Source organism: Ovis aries, chromosome 4 (assembly GCF_016772045.2).
Source record: "Ovis aries strain OAR_USU_Benz2616 breed Rambouillet chromosome 4, ARS-UI_Ramb_v3.0, whole genome shotgun sequence".
Taxonomy (NCBI): Eukaryota; Metazoa; Chordata; class Mammalia; order Artiodactyla; family Bovidae; genus Ovis; species Ovis aries.
The window spans coordinates 113888302-113909035 of NC_056057.1; the positions used below are offsets into that span (position 1 = coordinate 113888302).

The following is a 20734-nucleotide window of genomic DNA, read 5'->3' on the forward strand; positions in this document are numbered from 1 at the left end:
AAGTAGAACACAAGTATGTCTTTGAGTAAATGGATGATTCTGTGATAACCATTGCTCTTATTTCTGCAAGCTTTGTGAGGATAGCGTGGGGGTCAAAGAGCCCATGCCACTGTAGGGAAGATGGGTCAGGAGCAGTGGTGTGCTTGAGCCCGCTTGCACCAGGGAGTCACTTGTCAGCATGTCTTCCCAACACCATGATCAGCGATCTTGTGTTTGTGGCTTGACATTGGACTTGGTGAGATTATTTATACCGTGAAGTTGAAAAACACTGCAAATCAATGCTTCCCCTCCCCTCAAGAGCTGGTTGTTAAACACTTAGCAACACAGCACTGACTTAGGGCAATGAAAACATGTAGAAATAAGCCTATGTAGAACAAGACCAGTGGTAAGTGAAAGAAAAAGTTGTAGTTGGAGGAACGTATCACTCTAGAGTTGTGGTGTTCAGAGACAGGGTTTTAAGTTACCCCAGATTTTTCCCCAGATTTGAGAAGACTTGGTATCCTGAGGCCCTGGATTAGGGAAAGGAGCTGAACCTTCAATACCAGCTCCAGCTAGCAAAAGTGAAGGACAGCAGGGGGCACCTGGATTTGAACCAGGGACCTCTTGATCTGCAGTCAAATGCTCTACCCCTGAGCTATACCCCCTCATGTAAGTAGAGGCCTTAGTACTGCCTTTTATCTGTGTCGCCATGCCCAACATTCCTATAAATTTTTGCCACAAGATGTTCACCAGGCTGGGCCTGCTCAAAGCTGCCAAACCAGCCTCACTATAATTTTACTCCCTTGATGCAAAACAAGCAACAGGTTCCCCTCCCTGTAACCACCTCCCTGCTCTTTCTGGAAAAGCACTGACACTGGTATTCATGGCAGGAGAGGCCTTCAGGGTCACTGGTCTGTGCCCTTCACAGTGGGCATCTGAACACGGAGATTCAGGATTTCTGGTGTGCCCAAGCACACACAGCTCCTTACAGATAAACTCAGGACCTGAATCCACTTGTCCTGACTTTGGGTTCAGGACCTTGTAACTAAGCCAGTGAGTCTGTTGTCTTCCTCTTTTCCCTATCCTCTATCAGTCAAAAAATGGAAAGGCTACAGAGGAGGAGTGTTTTACTAGATTAATGATGAGTTGGGACCATCAGGGGAACTAGAGTGTGGGCTTAGCAGAGCACACAGTGCCATGCAACCGAAGGACCACAGGGAAAAGCTAACGGGGACACCAGAAGTTGACCCTGGGCACGCTGCACCCTTCGGGCCAGTCCTCAGATTTCCTGTGCTCAGGAAGCATCTTGGGAGGTTGTCAAACATGCAGATGTGATGTGGGGTTAGGAACAAGCTTCTTATTGAGGGTCTGGGGGATCCCACTTTGAGAAACACTTGTCACAGATCTATATCGGCTCTCTTGCGTGTCACTTGCAGGAAGCCTTAGGTACTGAACCCCCAGGATGGGAGGGGTTAGGAATTCTAGCGCCTGCCCCAGGGTCAGACTGAGCTGGTGGGCAGAGGCAGAATGAACACGAAGGACCACAATCAGATTGCTCATCCTCTGAACTCTGCTCTAGACACATGGTTCTTAATTGTAGGGTGCGTCAAAATCACTTGGAGGACTTGTTAAAACAGGGATGTCTGGGCTGGGAAATTCTCCGGTAACGCTGATGCTGGGAGTCTGGGGCCATGCTTTCAGAACTGCTGCTCTAGGTCCACACATCTGTGACCAGGCCCTTTCACACTCACAGCCACACCCAGGGCACCTGTTCACCCTTGCCTCATCTGTGTGTTTACTGAGCACTGGTGCCTCCACTCCACCAAAGACCCATAACCTGAAACCGCCCCCTCTTTCCTCCCATTGCCTGCTGGGAGACCCTCGGAGGGTCTTCTTTGTCCTGGATTACCTCTCTTCCCAGTTTACCATTTAGGAAACTAAATCTAAAGAAGCTTTTGCCAATATGGGGAAAACTCATTCAAGGGAGCCAAGGAGATCCAGCTGTTCTGTCTGAAGCAGCCCAATTCAAGCTGAAGATCTCAGCCTGCCTCAGAAAAATTCAGCCCAGGGGGTTGTATTATTACACGTATATTGCAGATGAGGAATCAGAGATTGGCCCCACAAAGGCAAGTAGCTCAGGAGAGAAGGCGGCTCCAGATATTCCAGGGGAGTCATCCTTCAGCTTTACATTTCCTTGTTTCTCTTTGGCTTCATCTCCCTTCTTTCTCCTTAATTCATTGAGGTTATGATCCAGTTAATGCTCTTAGGTTAGACACATCTGAAATGTCTTTGTTTTGTCCTCTTGCTTGAGTGTCCATTTACCTGGGTTCCGAATTATAGATTGAGTTTACAGCCATAACACCCTAAATGCACCTGACCTTGTCAGAATTCTAGATTGGAAGTTATTTTCCTTTATACCTAAAAATGTGTTTTATAATGCTATAAACTATCAGTAAAGACAACTTTATTATTCAATTACTCTTCTCACCAAATATCAAGTTTTAAAAAAATTTGAAATGCATGCATGGTTCATGGTTCTGGCCACACAGCTGCTTAATTTTAGTTATTAGTGCCTATATTTTCACTTATACAATTTAAAAAAATAACATTTTCCTAATTATGATAAATAATAATAAAGTGCTGTACTCAGTATATCAGCAAATCTGGAAAACTAAGCAGTGGCCACAAGAGTAGAAAGGTCAGTTTTCATTCCAATCCCAAAGGAAGGCAATGCTGAATAATGCTCAAGTGACCATACAGTTGTGCTCATTTCACATGAATGCAAGGTAATGCTCAAAATCCTTCAAACCAGACTTCAGCAGTACATGAACCAAGACCTTCCAGATGTTGAAGCTGGATTTAGAAAAGGAACCAGAGATCAAATTGCCAACATGCATTGGATCATAGGAAAAGCAAGAGAATTCCAGAAGAACATCTACTGCTTCATTGATACTCTAAAGCCTTTGACTGTGTGGATCACAACAAACTGTGGAAAATTCTTAAAGAGATGGGAATACCAGACCAACTTACCTGTCTCCTGAGAAACCTGTATTCAGGTCAAGAAACAACAGTTTGAGTGAAAAAACTGGCTTAAAACTCAACATTCCCAAAAACTAAGATTGTAGCATCCAGTCCCATCACTTCATGATACGTAGATGGGGAAAAAGTGGAAACAGTGACAGACTTTATCTCCTTGGGCTCCAAAATCACTGCAGGTAGTGACTGTAGCCACAATATTAAAGACACTTGGTCCTTGGAAGGAAAGCTATGACAAACCTAGATAGCATATTAAAAAGCAGAACATCACTTTGCCAACAAAGGTCTATATAGCTGAAGCTGTGGTTTCTTCAGCAGTCATGTCTGGATGTGAGAGTCGGACCACAGAAGGCTGAGTGCCAAAGAATTAATGGTTTTTAATTGTGATTGCTGGAGAAGACTCTTGAGAGTCGCTTGGACTACAAGGAGATCAAACCAGTGAACCCTAAAGGAAATCAACCCTGAATATTCACTGAAAGGACTGATGCTGAAGCTGAAGCTCCAGTACTTTGCCACCTGATGCAAAGAGCTGACTCACTGGAAAAGACCTTGATGCTTAGAAATATTGAGGAGAGGAGGAGAAGACAACAGAGGATGAGATGGTTGGGTGGCATCACTGACTCACTAGACATGAGTTTGAGCATACTCGAGGAGATGGTGAAGGACAGGGAAACCTGGTGTGCTGCAATCCGTGTGGTCACAAAAAGTTGGACACAGCTTAGCAACTGAACAACAATGATAATAAAGCAGTAAAAAGGTATAAACCTACAGGACAAAAAGTATATGGATGAGATAATTAGTTTCACATGGAAGAAAAAAATAAAACAGCTGACATAGTCTGTAGAGAAATCATCCAAGAAGTATTCTGTGGGAGGTGCAGGGGAGGTTGGAGACCCGAGGGCATTACTGAGGGATGCTGTTCTACAGGTTCCCACTGGCTCTTGGAGAATGGATGGTGATTGCCATCAACTGCATACCTGGGTGTTATGACATAGTGAATTGGTGCTAGTTCAGAACCTACAATGGCCTGGGGGTATAGCTCAGGGGTAGAGCATTTGACTGCAGATCAAGAGGTCCCCGGTTCAAATCCGGGTGCCCCCTGCTGATTTTCTTTACATCTGGAGACTATACATGTGGTCACTGTAGATTAGATCTCAGTACCACCAATCTTCATCTCCACCCCCAACCCCGCTTGTTGGGAGGCTTTTTAAATTAGGCTACTTTCCTCCAAGGGGGCTTAGCAAACTGAACATGGAAGGAGTAAGGAGAGGAGAGGAAAGGTAGGAAAGGTCATCTTCTGACTCAGGAAATGGTTGGAAGTTTTCCTCATCCAGCGTTAGAGGCTTTGTCTTGACCTTAAGAGCTGTGTGTGTTTGGTCAGCTCTTCCAATTGTTGTTTATATTATTATTTCTCTTTTCAAGTAGTTAGGAAGGTCCAAGGAGCCAACTGAATTAGCAGCTGTGTCCTGCAGACTCGGGACGAATCCGAATACTTTTATTTGAAAAACAACACATTCTCTGCTCTTCCTACGCGACCAGCACTATCTACCCGATCAGACACATTTGGGGAGAGATGACACTGGATGATTTTCAAGCGCATTTTGCCTGAACATGGGCTTTCCAGGTGGTGCAAGTGATAAAAGAACCTGCCTGCCAATGCAGGAGACTAAGAGATGAAGGTTCAATCCCTGGGACAGAAAGATCCCCTGGAGGAGGCCATGGCAACCCACTCCAGTGTTCTTGCTTGGAGAATCCCATGGACAGAGGAGCCTGGCGGGCTATAGTCCATGAGGTCGCAAAGAGTCAGACATGACTGAAACGACTTAGCATGCACATATGATTATCAAAGCCAGTGCCCTCGACAGGGCCAGAAGCAAGGAGGGAGAGGGTGGGAAGAAGACCTGGTGGGAAAGTCGTGCTTCTGCCATGGGGCAGACCCCCAGGTTCTGGAAGCCACAAACATCTGGGTGACTGACTGTGCTATGGGTGGAAAGATGCTTTTTAGATAATAATGGCTCAGAGTTAGATCATTTAAACACAGATCACAAGGTCTCTGATTCATAATCCAAATAACCCTGCTGCTGTCACTTTAAAAAATTAATAGACTTTATTTTTCAGAGTAGTTTTAATTTTACAGAAAAACTGAGCAGAAAGTACAGAGAGCTCCCCTCCATTCCCTCACCTCAGCTGCCCCCTCCCAGGTGCCCCATTATTAAATTTTATATCAGTGTTGTTGTTGTTGTCCAGTTGTCCAGTCATGCCTCTTTGCGACACCATTGACTGCAGCACGCCAGCTTCCCTGTCCATCACCATCTCCTGGAACTTGCTCAAACTCATGTCCATTGAGTTGGTGATGCCATCCAACCATCTCATCCTCTGTGGTCCCCTTCTCCTCCTGCCTTCAGTCTTTCCCAGCATCAGGGTCTTTTCCAATGAATCAGGTCTTCACAGCAGGTGGCCAAAGTATTGGAGCTTCAGTGTCAGTCCTTCCAATAAATATTCAGGACTGATTTCCTTCAGGATTGACTGTTTTGATTTCCTTGCAGTCCAAGGGACTCTCAAGAGTCTTCTCCAACACCACAGTTTGAAAGCATCAATTCTTCTGTGCTCAGCCTTCTTTATGATCCAACTCTCACATCTGTACATGACTACTGGAAAAACACAGCTTTGACTAGATGGACCTTTGTTGGCAAAGTAATGTCTCTGCTTTTTAATATGCTGTCTCAGTTTGTCATAGCTTTGAGGAGCAAGAGTCTTTTAATTTCATGGCTGCAGTCACCATCTGCAGTGATTTTGGAACCCAAGAAAAGAAAGTCTGTGACTGTTTCCAGTGTTTTCCCATCCGTTTGCCATGAAGTGATAATCTTTGTTTTCTGAATGTTGAGTTTTAAGCCAGCTTTTTCACTCTCCTCTTTCACCCTTATCAAGAGACTCTTTAGTTCCTCTTCGCTTTCTGCCATAAGGGTGGTGTCATCTTCCTATTTGAGGTTATTGATATTTCTCCGGGCAATCTTGATTCCAGCTTGTGCTTCATCCAGTCTGGCATTTCACATGATATACTCCACATATAAGTTAAATAAGGATGGTGACAATATACAGCCTTGACTTACTCCTTTCCCAGTTTGAAACCAGTCGGTTGTTCCCTGTCCAGTTCTAAGTGTTGCTTCTTGACCTGCATACAGATTTCTCAGGAGGCAAGTAAGGTGGTCTGGTATTCCCATCTCTTGAAGAATTTTCCAGGTTGTTGTGATCCATATAGTCAAAGGCTTTGGTGTAGTTAGTAAAGCACAAATAGATGTTTTTCTGGAACTCTCTTGCTTTTTCTATGATCCAACAGATGTTGGCAATTTGATCTCTGGTTCCTCTGTGTGGGGGTGATGGTGGTGAGATCAGACAGTGCCATCTCTACTACTGGTCTTTGAAACATTGTTAAGAAAGTTTGGAGAAAATATCTGCAGTGCATATATCCAGAATATATAATGAACTGAGCCAAATATAAATATATAAAGAATTCAACAGTAAGACAAACCCAATGTTTTAAAGTAGGCAAAGAATTTGCAACCACACTTCACAAAAGAAGACGGATAAATGGCAAATAAGCACCTGAAAATGTAATCACCATTATTATTCACCTGGAAATGCAAATGACTAAAATGAAAAGGGCTGACAATAAAGTGCTGATGAGGATTTGGAGGCAATTTGAACATTGTTCCTAGGAATATAAAATGGCACAAACACTTTGGAGAATAGTTTGGCAGTTTCTTACAGAGTTAAGCATGATTTGTCATAGACCCCACCACGGTCACTCCTATCTTACCAAAGATAAATGAAAACCTCCACCCTCACAAAGACAGGTCTATTCATAGCAGTTTTATTTGTGATATCCTAAAATTGAAAAGAATCCAAGTCTTCAAAAGGGTAAATGGGTAAACAAATTATGCTACATTCATATAAAGGAATTCTACTCAGCAATAAAAATGAATGAGTTCCTGATTCATACATCAGCATGGCTGAATCCCGGAAACATTGTGTTAAGCCTAAGAGGCTATACATAAAAACTGCATAGTGTGTAGTGCCATCTTTATGAAGCAGCCGGGAATGTAAACCCAGTCTTTCATGACAGATGGCATATTAGCTCTTACCTGGGGCACAGGGTGGAAGGTTCATTGGGAAAAGGTGAAGTGGTTTATTACTTTATTATTACTGGATGTATGTGTGGATAGAAATATCCTGTACTCTGATTGCGAAGGTGGTTCTGCAGGTGAACAAATTTGTCAAAATCCACTGCAATGCACACTTAAAATTGGGACACTGATTGGATCCAAATCATACCTTTAAAAACCAGAAATGTATTCCTGCAGGGAGAGACTATTAGTATAGAATAAAAATGCATTAGAATATGGAGCCTAGGAATAGATCCCTATGCCTATGGGAGTGAAAGAAGGCGGAGGTAGGGGGCAGAAGTAATCAGTGAGGAAGCAATACACACTGCAGGAGGATCAGCTCTCTAAATGGAAAAAAGGTCAGATGAACTCTCCGTCTCAAATCATGCACAAAAGTCAAGCTCAGGTGGGTTAAAGGCCCCGGGGTGTAAGGGACCTTGGGGATCGGCCAGTGGAAAAGGAAGACTTGGTCGCCATCGGCCCAAAGCTCATGCCAGCGCTTTTTCCAAGACCATAGAGTTAAACTAGCACGACTATAAACAAGCAAACAAGTCCCTCCCCGACCCCTCCAAACTAGCACCGTTAAACTAGAGCAAAGTCTATCTGGGCAGAGCAATGAGCGACTTCCGGCGGAGGAGCAGGCGGGACCCCACCGTTTCCGGCCGGGGCCCGCCGCGCCTGCGCACTCCCTGCTGACTGCTGGCAGGAGGAACGTGGGAGCCTCGGGACGTGGGTGGGCCCGGAGGATCCCTTGGGCTGTCGCTTCCGGAAGTCCACCCCGGAACCTGGACTCCTCCCCCTTGGCTGTGCTGGGCCCTGGGCGCCTCCTGGTAGGTTCAGCTGCTGCGCTGCGCGAGCGGGTGGGAGGCGGCGCCCTGCTCCCAGCTGCGGGGCCGCGGCCGGTTGCCGGTGGAGCGGCGCCGGCGTCCCGTCTCCGTCGGTCCTGCCGGCGGGCCTGACTCTCGGCAGTAGGTAAGCCGGGGAGCGGGCGTGGCGGTCCCTGGATTCCAGGGGCTGAGGCGGCTTGTCCTGACCTCGGCCCAGCGGGCGGCCTGGTCTCCCCCGTCTTCAGAGCCCGCTCTGGACAGAGGGCTCATGTCCATCAGTCAGTCTATGCCTGGAACTGTCGCTCGATACCGTGATGCGAAGAACTAACTCATTGGAAAAGACCCTGATGCTGGGAAAGATTGAGGGCGGGAGGAGAAGGGGACGACAGAGGATGAGATGGCTGGATGGCATCACTGCCTCGATGGACAGAGATTCCTGGCGTGCTGCAGTCCATGGGGTCCCAAAGAGTCGGACACGACTGAGAGACTGAACTGACCTGAACCGAACGTCACTAATCCTTCACAAGCCAGTGAGGCAGGTGCTGTTCTCCCTGTTGTGTAGACGGGAAACCGAGGCTCAGTAGCGGGAGGAACACACAGCTCTTCGCCCACAGGCAGGATTTAAGCCCCCATAGACTGGCTCTGGAACTTGATGCTCTCAATCCACTATGGAGAGCAGCCTCCCAGAAAAGAGCCAAGTGTGTGTAGTTTAAAACACCTCATTTTGTGTCACTTTTTGCATATGATGAAATCTAATGATGCATGTTTGTTTCAAGCCTCTCCTTTAGGGTTTGCGTGTAACCAAGTGTGCACTTGGGACCAAAGCCGGAAATGTACCGTGGTTTGCTCTAGGCTTTTACATCCATGTGTTCCTCTAGTTCCATGCTCTTCTTCACCATCTTTCATCTCCTCCTAGCTTGAGGGGGCAGGGGAATGAGAAGCCCAGGACTTGAAGGCTCATCCAGTGCTTTGAAGTCCCCTGCAGGTCTGGCAGGGATGGGCTGGCACCACCCCCTCCCACCCTCCACCCGCCCAGTGCACAGGCTGACAGAGGTGGGGGCTGGTGACTGAGCAGGGTGAAGATGTCTCTCTGGCATAGGTCCTGAATGCCCAAGGTAGGCTGAGTTGCAAACAAGGTGCTGGGGTGAGGCAGGCCTAGGAAAAATAGAAAAGTGGCCCCTTTCCTTCTGGGCTTGCGCGTGGGAAAAGGCCTGGTAAGAGTTGTTGTTCAGGTGCTAAGGCATGTCTGACTCTTTTTCACCCCATGACTGTAACCCAACAGGTTCCTCTGTCCGTGGGATTGTCCAGGCAGGAATACTGGAGTGGGTTGTCATTTCTTTCTCCAGGGGATCTTGCTGACCCAGGGATTGAACCCACATCTCCTGCCTGGGCAGGTGGATGCTTTACCCCTGAGCCACCTGGGAAGCCACTGGTAAAGGTGGTGAGGAAACCTCTGATCCGTGGAGCCAGCGCCTGTGTTAAGTGCCGAGGCCTCGCCTGCCTCAGGCTCAGCCAGCAGGTTGCTGCTTCTCTGAGTATATGGCTTCCCCTTGGGAGTCTGTAGGGTCCTGGACATAAACTGCCTGGGTCCTCCCCTTACCCTTAAGGACTTGTCTGCCACCACAGCATCCTTCTTTGCTGTGTCGGGGGGAAAAAAATAGATTCTTTCTTGTCTCTGAGGATAACCCCTTCCACCTCCTCCCACCCCACGCACCTGTGCCTTGAGCCCCTCACCTTCTGGAGGCCCCTGCCACCAGTCCTCACTATCTTCCCACTGCACCTTTGCTCTGTCTTGAGATGGAGCTAAGCCTTTCCCCTCCTAACCCTTTGACACTGCAAGCGCCTGCACCCCCTGCTCCTCACTGCATAGCCGGGGGCTCCAGCCACTTCATCCCACTGAAGTGACCCTGTCTGTCCTTTCTGGAAGGGCTTCCCTTGTCCCTCCCTAACATCACTTAGGTGTTTCTCTGCCCCCTGCCCGTCGGGCACCTTTGGAGACTGCTCCTCCTCTACCCTCCCCACAGTGTGTTGCCTGGGCAACCACCCTCCCCTCTCTTCTCCTGCCAGTGTTTTCCCTCCGTTTCTATGGGGACTTTTCCATGGATCTTCATCTTTAGCTCAGTACCTGCCACGTCTACTCCTGAAGACTTGTTGCAGGAGAACCTTAAAATCGCCACATCTGTAACTGATCTGGGTTAGTGGGGAGGACCACTGGGGAGGCCCTGTGTGTCCCCTCCTCCTCCACGCAGCGGCCCAAGCACACCTGCCCCCCGCATGGCTCTCCAAACTGTCCCTTCACCTGCAGTCCCGCTGCCATCACCTGCTCCTCCTCCCCCCTGCCCCCCATTTGCTTCTCAGGGCCAGGCCTGCCTCTATGGGGTCTCCCCCCACCCCCCAGCTCAGCCCCAGACTGTCCATCTTGTCATCATCCTTGAAGGTGCGTGTGTCAGCTGTTATAAGACGTGTCACAAACAACCTCTCACTAATAACCAAAGTCCTGGAGTTTGTGGATGACTTTCTTTTTAAATTTCACACTTTGGATTCGTGTAGACTCGAGGCCGGCTTTCCGCAGCTCTCATCCTGCTGTGCTTCGGTGGAGAGAAGGGGGCGCTTTACTGTGGGTGCCACCGGGTTCCTGATCCGCCCAGGGCTCTGTCCAGAGACGGGGTTCCTCAAGCAGTAGCCCCTGGGGAGCCACCCTCCGGAGACAGCACTAAACTCCAGTGTCATAGACTTGGTGTGCCTATTGGGCAGCCCGCCTGGGCTCTGCAGTGCTCGCCCCGCTTGCTTTGCTGTTCCCAAGTTGTCTTGTCATCCTGAGCCCTGTGTGCCAGCTGACAGTTCCTCTCCTGTGTGTGTGTGTTTAGGGCACAGTGCTGGCTTACAGTAGATACTGATGAAGTTTTGTTAAATAGTCAAGTGGATCAAAGGTGTCCGCAGAATACAGACTGGTGGGACGAGGCTGGTCGGGGATGGAACAGGATTGGTGCCCTGGGGTCCACTTGGGCCCTCGGGTGAAGGCGTTGAGGTGTGCCCTGGGCTGCAGCCTGACTCACAGGTGTTATGCTTTTCTCTGCCCCCATCCGTGAGCACAGGCGGGACACAGGCCTGCCTTCAGTACCCTGCTCTGCGGGCCCAAGAGCTACGGAACCGGCAGACTGCTCCGGTCCGCTGCTGTGCCACGGAGCATTATGTTTCTGCTCTGGGTTTCCTTTTCTTCAGTCAAAATAAGAGCAGAGGTGAGTCCGTTTTGGTTCTGACATCTAGAGCCCTTCTTCTGGACCACGACAGCATCTGGCCCTTCATCTGTGCCTCGACCGGGCCCCTCCGCACATCCCCTCCAGTGGGCTCCAGGTGCCTGGTGTGGTGGTGGCTGACTCGGTTGTCGAGTGATGGGCTGGGGCAGTTTCCTCTTGGTACTCCTGAGGCCTCTCCCGTTGGACAGGGCTCCTTGGTGTCAAGCCGTCCACCCGCTTTCATGGCCGAACCTCCCTTGAGCTGCCCAGCAAGCTCGTCACCAGTGAAGGCCATCCTGCCATCCCTGATGGCCCTTCTGAACGTTTCACATTACCGAGTCAGAACGTCCTGGCTTAAGTCTCCTCGGTTAGCCTGCGTCTCGTCCTGGGCTGGAGGAACGTGCATACCTCCTCCTCAGGTGCCCAGGGCGGATCCGCCATCCTCCACTGAACCCTCTCTTTCCCGGGAGACACATCCTCGCTTGCTGGCCTTTCACCTTCCCTCTCATTTGCTTTTCTCCTTTCTGCATATTTCGTCCCTGACGTCTTCGTGCCTCTTTTCTTTTGAGAGCAGCCCTGAATTTGATCTCATCTCCAGGAAAATCAATGTGGGGGGTGCGGAGGGGTTGAGGACAGTGCCTGGATGTGGGTTCTGAGCGTCTGGGTGAACCGGAGTCTGTGCCCTGGTTTGAGCTGACTGCAGGCAGAGTGGGCAAGGGGCAGCCCGCGAGGGGGTCGTGAGCCAGGCAGGGTTGGGGGATGCAGCGCTCGCTTGCTCGGTGGTGTGGAGGGGCCCAGTCGGTGGGAGGGCGTGGTAGGAGAGACGAGGAAATGCCATTAAGGGGCAGGCAGAGGACAAGGGAGCAGGGCAGAGGCTGGGAAGGAGTCTCCGGTGACAGGAAGCCAAGGAGACCGTGCTGTCCAGAGCCGAGAGGATGGGGTGAGTGGGGCTGGTGCAGAGGAGTCGGGGTCACTGGGGGCCTTGGGGTCAGTGGGGGGCAGCGCCAGGGAGTGGTGGGAGCCGGACCCAGAGCAGAGTGGGCTCTGAGGGGAGGAGATGCTGGAGGCCTGAGTCGCCAGCGTCAGGAGCTGCCCCGTCCTTTGTGCCCTGATGGAGCTTGGGAAGCCTCAGGCTGCCTCGCTCCGCAGGACCGAGTGATGCCCCTGCTTTCCTGGGCCCTGTGGGTGCCCTGGACGCTGAGCCCGGTCCCCTCTGCTCCCATGGCCTCGCTGACAGTGTGGGCACCCATGGCTCTCCCCGGGAAGCCTGCCCGGCGCCTTGGAGCCCTACATCGTGGTGAGGTCAGCCCCCTGGGGTCCCACAGCCCCGAGGTGCCCCCGTACAGCCCGCACTGGGGCTCTCCTCTTCCTGTCGTGTGAGCGAGAGTTTCATTCATGTCTGCCTCTCCCGCCAGCCTGGGGGCCCACCTGCATGCAGGGGCCTTGCCTACTGTATACTGTATCCAGCACACAGAAACGTTGTCAGGTGCCTACTAGGTTCTGGATAAACACTGGAAAAAAAAAGAAACAGCATTAGCGTGGCAAAGAAAATGGACACAGACACCACTCAGGTGCTGAGGGCCACGGTTCCGCTGGGTCTGGAAGAGTGAATGTCAGGCCTCCCTCGCCAAGGAGGGTGGGGTCTGGAGAGCTCTGTCCTGGGATTGATCTTTGGTGGTCACAACTCCTCAGGTCTTCCGGCGCTCCCTTCTCCCCACCTCTGGCCTCACGTCCCCCTGCAATGGTGCCCATGGTAGCCCACTAGACAAGAGCCATCCTCTTCCGCTTGCCTTCCAGCCCGGGCCCATGTTCTCACTGCCCCAAGCTCCCAGGCATGTCAGAAGTAGAAAAAGCCAGAAAGCCCCGCAAGAAGCAGACGTCAGGATCCGTGGGACAAGAGCCCCCTGATGTGTGCTGACTCCTCCAGGACTAGACCCATGACCCCACCTGCCATTCTGGCTCTTCCCGGCTCCAAGTTCAATGCCAGAGCTACTAACGCCTCTTGTGGACTCGGCCAGGGTGCCAGGCAGCACCTCCAGAGACTGAGGTCAAGCTTGAGTTTGCAGACGTAGAGGAGAAGGCCAGCAGTGGCCCCCGGAAGAACAGAAGCTCCAGTGCCCAGAAGATGGTTGGGAGGGACCCTTCCCAGCAGAGGAAGAGAACCCGCCCCCTGCCCAGCAGCCTGTGGGTCCCTGCGCCTGACCAGGCTTTCCGGGAGGGGCAGGAGGGAGGTCTCCTGGGCCTCGGTGTCCTCAGTGAGGACACAGGGGCCCACTGCCTGGGGAGGCCTGGGCCTGGCTCGGCTGCCCCCTCTGCAGATTGTCATGCCCACCCTGAAGGAGAGACTCCAGGCCCCATGGCCTCCTGTCCAGGAGTGCCCTGTGCAGCGGGGGTTGAAGGTGTGCAGGTGTAAGGCCCCAGACGGTATGAGGCGGAGGACCCAATGCTCAGCCCTGGCCAGGCCGGACAGGCTGGAGGCAGGCCCGCCCAGCGAGGGTGAGGAGGCGAGGTCGGCCGGCATCCTCATAGCCCATCTGGCCAGAGAGGCACGTCACCTCAAGAAGCGGAAGAAGAGACACTTGCTTCCTGGTGGGGGGGAGTGGCCACATGGCCCTGAAACTGCTGTGCCTACAGAAGCCGGGGAGAACCACGCAGGCTGAGGCCAAGGGCTGGGCACCCAGGCTGTCCCGGGGTTAGCGGCCCTCGCCTGACGTGAGGTGCTTCTTTACTGTCAACTTGCAGGAATGCCCGCTGGGTCACCCGCACCCCATGCCAGTTGAGCGTCAGGCCTGGCGAAGTGAAGGGTCAGCCCCAATGCTCACATCTGCCCCATCACTTGGCAGGGAAGCACAGGGCTGGAGGCGGGAGGCCGCGGGGGGACAGTGGGGAGGGCCGCCCGAGAAGCAGCAGAAGGGCCTGGCCTTGGTGGGCCAGCAGCCGCATCCCCGTGGGCTGCCGTCACCACGCCAGCACCCGATGCCTCGCCTCTGGAAGATAGAGATAGGTGATTCCGCGTGGGCCTCCCCAGCCTGCTCCCCTCCCCCAGAGATGACCCTGCTTCTCCCCTGACGGTGGTCGGGCAGGACCCAGGTGGCATGTATGCCCCCCAAGCAGCCCCAGGCCCGGGCCTGGAACCAGAGCACCGCGGAGCTCCTCTGTAGCCCAGCCCTGGCGCTCTCCTTTGTCTGGTCTCCACCCTTTCAGGAGGTTCGTGGCGCCGGGGGACGCTTGCTACCGCCTCCGGCCTTCCTCTCCCACAAAGCAGAGCCCCTGCTCCACGAGGCAATGGGAGAGCAGGTGAGGGGCCGAGGGCGTCCGAGTCTACCTCACCGTCTCCCTGGCAGCCAGCCCGAGGACGTGGACTCCATGGGCGTCACTGCCCACCGGGGGGCCGGCAGGGGGCGTAGGGGAGCCCGAGGAGGCAGGTGGTGCTCGGGGTCCGCGGCCTGCCCCTGGGCGGCGATCCGGAGGACAGGCTACGGGGACAGCTCGGCCTGTGGGTCTCGGACCCGTCTCCCCTCGCCCGGGCTTCCTGGTGAGAAACTTCCGCGGACCAGAGGGTGTCCGCGCATCGCTGGCTGGAGTGGCTGGTGGCGCAGCAGCGGCAGCCTCGCGAGTTTGCGAGAAGCAGCGGCTGGGCGAGGCGGGGGCCGCCCTGTCTCCGGGCCACCTCCTGGAGCCTGACCGACAGCCCGGTCCTGCGCTCACGGCTCTTCCGGATGGCGGCCGCGGAGGCGCATGCCGCCCAGGCCGCGTTCCGCCCGGTGCCACCCCCAGCTGCGCTACTACTTGGAGCTGTAGTGCAGGCACTTCGAGGAACGGAGCGCCCGGGAGATGGGCGCGGCTGTGCGGCCGGCCGAGGGCCTGGCCCCTGCAGCTCTCCACGGACCACCAGCTTACCGAGCTCTTTCACCGCGAGGACCCTGCTAGACCCCCGGTTCAAGGGCAGGATCGAGACCATCCTCCCCGAGGGGGCGAACACGGACCACTGGAAGCAGGCTCTCGTGTACAAGGTGAAGGAGCTCATGCTGTCTGAATAGCCCGTGCCACCCTCCCCTTCCCTGCAGGGCCCCAAGGCTGGGCAGGTGGAGGCCACCCTGAGCAACAGAGGCGCTAGGAGCCCCAGGGCAGAAGGGAAGGGCCTGGGAGAGCCAGTGCAGAGAGGCCGGCCCCCCTCCTCCGGGTCCTTGCTGCTGGGCCAGAGCAAGAAGAGCCTGTTGGAGCGGCTGGAGAGCATGGGGTTGCTGGCCTCTGCGTGGAGCGATGCCTCCCTCTCCACGGAGAGCCACCTGGCTAGCTTCATCGTCAAGAAGCACCCGTGTGAGAATGAGACAGTGGGTGCCCAGGAGGACCCCTTGGCTTACTGGAAGAAGCGGCGGGACATCTGGCCAGCCCTGGCGAGACTGGCCACCACCTATCTGTCCTGTCCTTCTCCTGCCGACAAGCACCTCCTTGGCAAGCATCTTTGCCTCCCTGGGCAGCCCCACCATCATGGAGTACGACTCCCTGCTCCTGGTGGAGACGGTTAAGCATCTTCTTTTGAAGACCAACCTGGAGCATTTCTCCAGCTAGATGCCCCCCACCCCTCATTTCCCCCCCGCGGAGACCTGGCCAAGGAGGGGCAGAGCTGGGAGTCTGAGCGCTCAGAAGCCCCAGAAAGCTGCCCCGGGGGATGGCTACCTAGATGAGAGAAGTGGGCAGAGCGTCCTGTCCTAGGATGGCCAAACTCTGAAGCCTCTTTGAGAAGAATGAGGACGGTTTCTCAGTTCTGGCCAGGTTGCCAGTTTTGTTTTCAGGGAGAAGCCGTTTTCCATCTGCCCACTGTTTGTGTTACTGCCAGTGGCGTGTGTGTGGAAAGGTGGGCTGTGTTCCTCGGTGACTCGAGCCGTCCCGCCCGGTGTACGGCTGCGGTGCCCCTTTAAAGCGTTGGCGGGGAGGGAGGGCCCACACGCAGGGCCTGTGTTGGCTGTGACGGCCCTGGAGGGCGGCTTTCTCAGAGGGGCCGGGGCTGGGGAGGTGGGGGCGCCACGGGCACCGCGGGGAATGCCCTCAGCCGCCCTTCCTGGCAAAGGAAAGAGCCCCAAAGATACAGCAGCCACCTCAAGAGGGACGTGCCCATGCACCCGCCAGTCTCCTTCAGCTCCATCCGTTCCAGGGCATCCTGGGTGCCAGAGCCCTGGGGGGCTGGACTGCCCAGCTCCTGCAGGCAGGCGTGTGGTGGAGCAGACCTGAGACTCCTCTCACGGCCGTTCTCACCTGTAGTTTGTTTCCAGGCTGCTGGGAACCTCAGGGTTTCTTGTTTGTACAGTGACAGTGGTCTCAGGAAGCCAGAAAGGGCATGTGTTCTGGTACCCACCAGCCAGAGTTCCTTTAGGGCTGGGCACAGGCCCTGGGGGCTTGTGAGTCCCAGTGCTGGTGGGATTGGGTGGGAGAAGGTGAAAGGGTGAGGCTGGAGGGCCTGTCTGTCCCACGAGCTGTGAATCCAGCTCTTCTGAGGTGCTGGGAGCCGGGCCCTGAGGAGGGAAGGTTGTGGAGGCTGGGAGGCAGCAGGCTAACCTGCACTTTGGCACCGGCCATGGGGGCGAGCCCCGGAAACCTGTCCCCTCTTTCCCGCCGAGTCACTGTGGCTAGTTCACTGCAGGACATTCAGAAGTTACTGAGAATGGTAGGCAGCAGGAGAAATTCATGGTGATCGTTTTTGCTCAGCAGCCTCCGTGAACTCTTTACCTTGAGATTGTAACCCTCGGTACTAGTCAGTCTGCTCTGTGCTCATTTGAGCAGGGTCATGTGGCTCCTTCTTGAAGAAAGCCTTGAGTGGCTTGTGTTCAGTGTTTGCAACAGCGTGAGCTGGAGTCACCTCCACTCTCTGCTCAGGTGGCGTCTTCTCCCCTGCTGCTGGAAGGCATGTGTGCGGGGGTGGGCTGTCCTGGGGGCCACGTATTATTGGTCGGTGCCGCCATCCCTTGGTCAGCTCTCAGGAGAGGCACTCTTTGGTGTGGCGTCACCCCCAGCGGCTTCTCCACATTCCTGGAGAAGGGAAACCTGGACTGGAGCAGCAGGGGGTGTGCGAGGAGGCGGGCGAAGGCAGGGGTAAGAGCCTTGAGGGTCCTGAGCTCGGGGGCTTGGGCTCTGGAGCAGCCGTGCCCCACCAGGGGCAGTTTGGTCCCCCAGATGTTTGGATGGTCGCGGCTTGTGGGTGGGTCACTCCTGTCCTCTCGTGGGTGGGAGATGGGCACATGGCAGAGGCAACACCTCGCTCCCGGGCAGCGCCCGGACCCCGTCTGCCTGGACTCAAGCCGGCCTCCTGAGGCTGGCGCCATCAGCACCCCACCCCTCATCCTTTCTGCACCCACATGCCTGAGATGGACCTGGGCGTCTGGTCACATGGCCAGCTCCGAGGCCACGTCCTCCCTCTCTGTGGCTCCCTGACTGCCGTGGGGGCCTGGCCTCTGGCTCCTGCATTTATGGCAGGACTCCAGTGCCCTTCATGTGCCCCCCACCCTGTGGGCCAGATGAGGTTTAACCTGATGCGGCGGTGACCCCGTCGCCACGCTCCTTACAAGCAAACCCTAGCAGACGCTTCTGCAGAGTGAGCCAGGCTTCTCATCAGGTACCTCCGTGCTTTGGGACAGAAACTTTGCTAGAAATGAAGGCGGAGCTGGGCTGCTGAAGATTAAAGATGTGGGACCCCCTTCTTAGAGGTGGAGTGGGGGTGGGATGTGTTGGCAGCCCCCACAGCTTCCTAGGGGGTGTGGGAGGAGCTCTGGGTCTGGTTTCCTTGGTGGGGATGAGAAGTGGCATTGCTATGGAGACACAGCCTGGGAGCCTGACCACGGCCCTGGAGACCCGGGCTTCGTAAACCGCAGGAGTGAATGGCCCCGTGGTTCTCCCCGGGCACCACCCTGTCTGGCCTGCGCCTGGCTGGTCTGCAGGTTGGGGAGCTGCCACTTGGAACAGAGGTCTCTGGTGGTTTTCCTCTCTGCCTGAACCCTGACCCCTCTGTGCTCCTCTGGCATGGCAGCCGCCCCTCCCCCTGGGCCGCCTCCCTTGGGCTCTGGGCTTTCGGTGGCCCCTGGGTCACTGCCCGTCCCAAGGCCACTGGCGGCTTGGAAGTCCCCTCCCTCCCCTTTTCCGGAGAGAGCGTTGGGGCCACCCTGCCCCTGCCTCCAGGACGGCTTCCCGGACTATTCTGCCTTCCCTCCCCAGCCCCTCTGCCTACTTGGGAAACGGCGTCATGTTTGTGGCTGGAACCATGCTCTCTGGCTTATGGGAAGGGACATTCTGTTGAGGCCAGAGTGAAGCGCTGGTCTTGTCGGGCAGGGGTCAGGGGAGCAAAGGCATGGGGCCTGGCGGTGCTGCCACTCACTCCATCAACCCCAGCTTCCTCGTCTAGGACTGAAGGCTGGGCGCTCAGCCCCCACAGCTGCCACCAGGGTGGACCATGGAACCCTGAACCCATTTTGAGTTCATTGCTGATGTTGAAAAAAATAGAGTCGAGAACACCTTGGAGGGAATAAGGCAAGGCTCATGTGCTCTCAGCTGTGTCTGCAAAAGCAGGGCACTCCCAGGAAGGAAGCAAAGGAGATTGGTGACTCTGGGGGCCTGTGTCTATTCAAAAATAGATTGAAAGGGTTTGAGAAGAAACGTCTCAATTTGTGATACTCACGAGCAGTTACCGAAAAAGGAAAGGAATGAGATTGTGTACCCTGGGGCCGCGGAGGGGTTGTAACGTCGGGCCTGTAACGTCGGGCCTGAACTTCATCTGGGACCCCCTCAGGTGGGGGCCTTTGCTTGGCCAGTTCCTGCTGTGGGGTCTTGGCCCTCCTGCGCCTTGGGCTGGAGTCCTCCGGTCCTGCTGGGCAGCTAACCCTGGCGGCAGGGGACTGGTGGTCACAGACGCGTCCCCTGCTGCAGGTCTGTGGTGCTCAGAGGCCCACTCACTGTTCGATTGTCTCTCCTTAGGGACCTGCTGGCCCTCGAGTGAGGGTGTAGGAGACGTGTCCAACCCTGGCCCAGGCCGAGTGGAGGGGGCGACCTGTGGGGTGAGCAGCCTGCTGACCGCCAGCGGCACCTACATCGCAGCTGCCTGACCCCTGGCCCCCCAGACCCACTTGGTCTCATGGAGCCTCGGGGCGAGAAGTCGGGAGAGGCTGACGGGGTGCACGTGACGCCCCAGCTGCTCAAGGCGCGCTCGGGCGAGTTTGCCCTGGAGTCCATCTTGCTGCTCAAGCTGCGGGGCCTGGGACTGGTAGGCCTGGGCTGCCTGGGGGACTGCCTGGGCCTCGAGTGGCTGGACCTGTCTGGCAATGCGCTCACCCAGCTGGGTCCGCTGGCCTCCCTGCGGCAGCTGGCCGTGCTCAACGTGGCTGACAACCGGCTGACGAGCCTGGAGCCCCTGGCCGCTTGCGAGAACCTGCAGCGTCTTAATGCCGCGGGCAACCTGCTGGCTGGGCCCGCGCAGCTGCAGTGCCTGGCGGGGCTACGGGGTCTGGAGCGCCTGCGGCTCCGAGACCCCTTGGCACGGCTCAGCAACCCGCTGTGCACCAGCCCCTGCTACTGGGCCTCAGTGCGCGAGCTGCTGCCTGGCCTGAAAGTCCTCGATGGCGAGCGCGTGAGTGGGCGCGGCAGTGACTTCTACCAGCTGTGCCGGGACCTCGACAGCTCCTTGAGCCCTGACCCTGGCGCCCCTGGCCCCCAGCCTGCGGAGGCCCAGCCCTGGGTGGAGCCTGGCTACTGGGAGGCCTGGCCCCCGCGCAGCAGCTCCATCCTGGAGGAGGCCTGCCGCCAGTTCCAGGACACACTGCAGGAGTGCCACGACCTGGACCGCCAGGCCCGGGACAGCCTGGCCCAGGCCGCTCGAGCGCTCAGCCCTGCGGGCGCCGCTGCCACCTCCTTTGTCTTCTGAAGGCGCCCTGGGGCCCTCGGTGGCCTCCCTGCTTGTCTGGACGGTTTTGTCCCACTGCTTGTTGCCCTTCAAGGAAAACTCCCCACGCGTCCATCAGAGTTGTACCTCCCTTGGGCCCTCCCCAAGCAGCCGGCTCAGCCTGAGGCTGTCCTGCCACCACCTAGCAGAGCGCCTGGGAGGAGGTCCCTGGCCCCTTCCGCGGCTACAGCTGCTGCCTGTCCTGGCTCCATGAGCCTGAGACTTGGAGGAAGAAAGCGGCTTGGTCCTAAGACTGCAGCTGGGTGAGGCAGGAAAGGCCAGCCTCCTGCCCTGCCCGCTCTGGGAGAGGCTGTGGCTGAGCTCGACAGCGGCAGCTGGCCGTGGAAGCTGCATTTACCCACCTCCCTGGTTCTGCTATGTCCGTCACTCCTGGGTCTCTCTGGAACCTCCACTGTCCCCATTCCCACCCATGCTCATCCCTATTAAATTGTTTTAATTAGTATCAGTACACGTGGGCGTGCTTGGTTTTCCCAAGAGGGAGCACCTGAAAGCAAGCCTGGGTCCTCCACCCCCACCCCCACCTCTGGTCTCCCCTGGGCAAGGAGGAGG

General features: G+C 55.4%; 1 protein-coding gene and 2 non-coding genes across 14 annotated transcripts in view; 2 read left to right on the forward strand and 1 right to left on the reverse strand.

Moving 5' to 3' along the window:
* The window catches only part of LRRC61 (leucine rich repeat containing 61), a 32357-nt gene extending 11724 nt beyond the window's left edge, over positions 1 to 20633 (forward strand). Inside the window, exons 1-3 of one of the 12 annotated variants that reach the window (XM_060415196.1) lie at positions 7883 to 8008; positions 11101 to 15254; positions 19204 to 20633. In XM_060415196.1, the coding sequence (XP_060271179.1) occupies positions 19361 to 20146 (786 nt within the window). In that variant the 5' untranslated portion in view covers positions 7883 to 8008; positions 11101 to 15254; positions 19204 to 19360 and the 3' untranslated portion in view covers positions 20147 to 20633. Of the gene's footprint in view, positions 1 to 7882; positions 8545 to 9880; positions 15255 to 19203 lie in introns of those variants that run through there. The other 11 variants (XM_060415197.1, XM_060415195.1, XM_042249002.2 and 8 more) reach the window with 11 other exon arrangements.
* Positions 573 to 644, reverse strand: TRNAC-GCA (transfer RNA cysteine (anticodon GCA)). The gene has a single exon. It is a non-coding gene; the product is annotated as a tRNA-Cys (tRNA).
* On the forward strand, positions 4045 to 4116 carry TRNAC-GCA (transfer RNA cysteine (anticodon GCA)). The gene has a single exon. It is a non-coding gene; the product is annotated as a tRNA-Cys (tRNA).
* Positions 20634 to 20734: the final 101 nt, after the last annotated feature.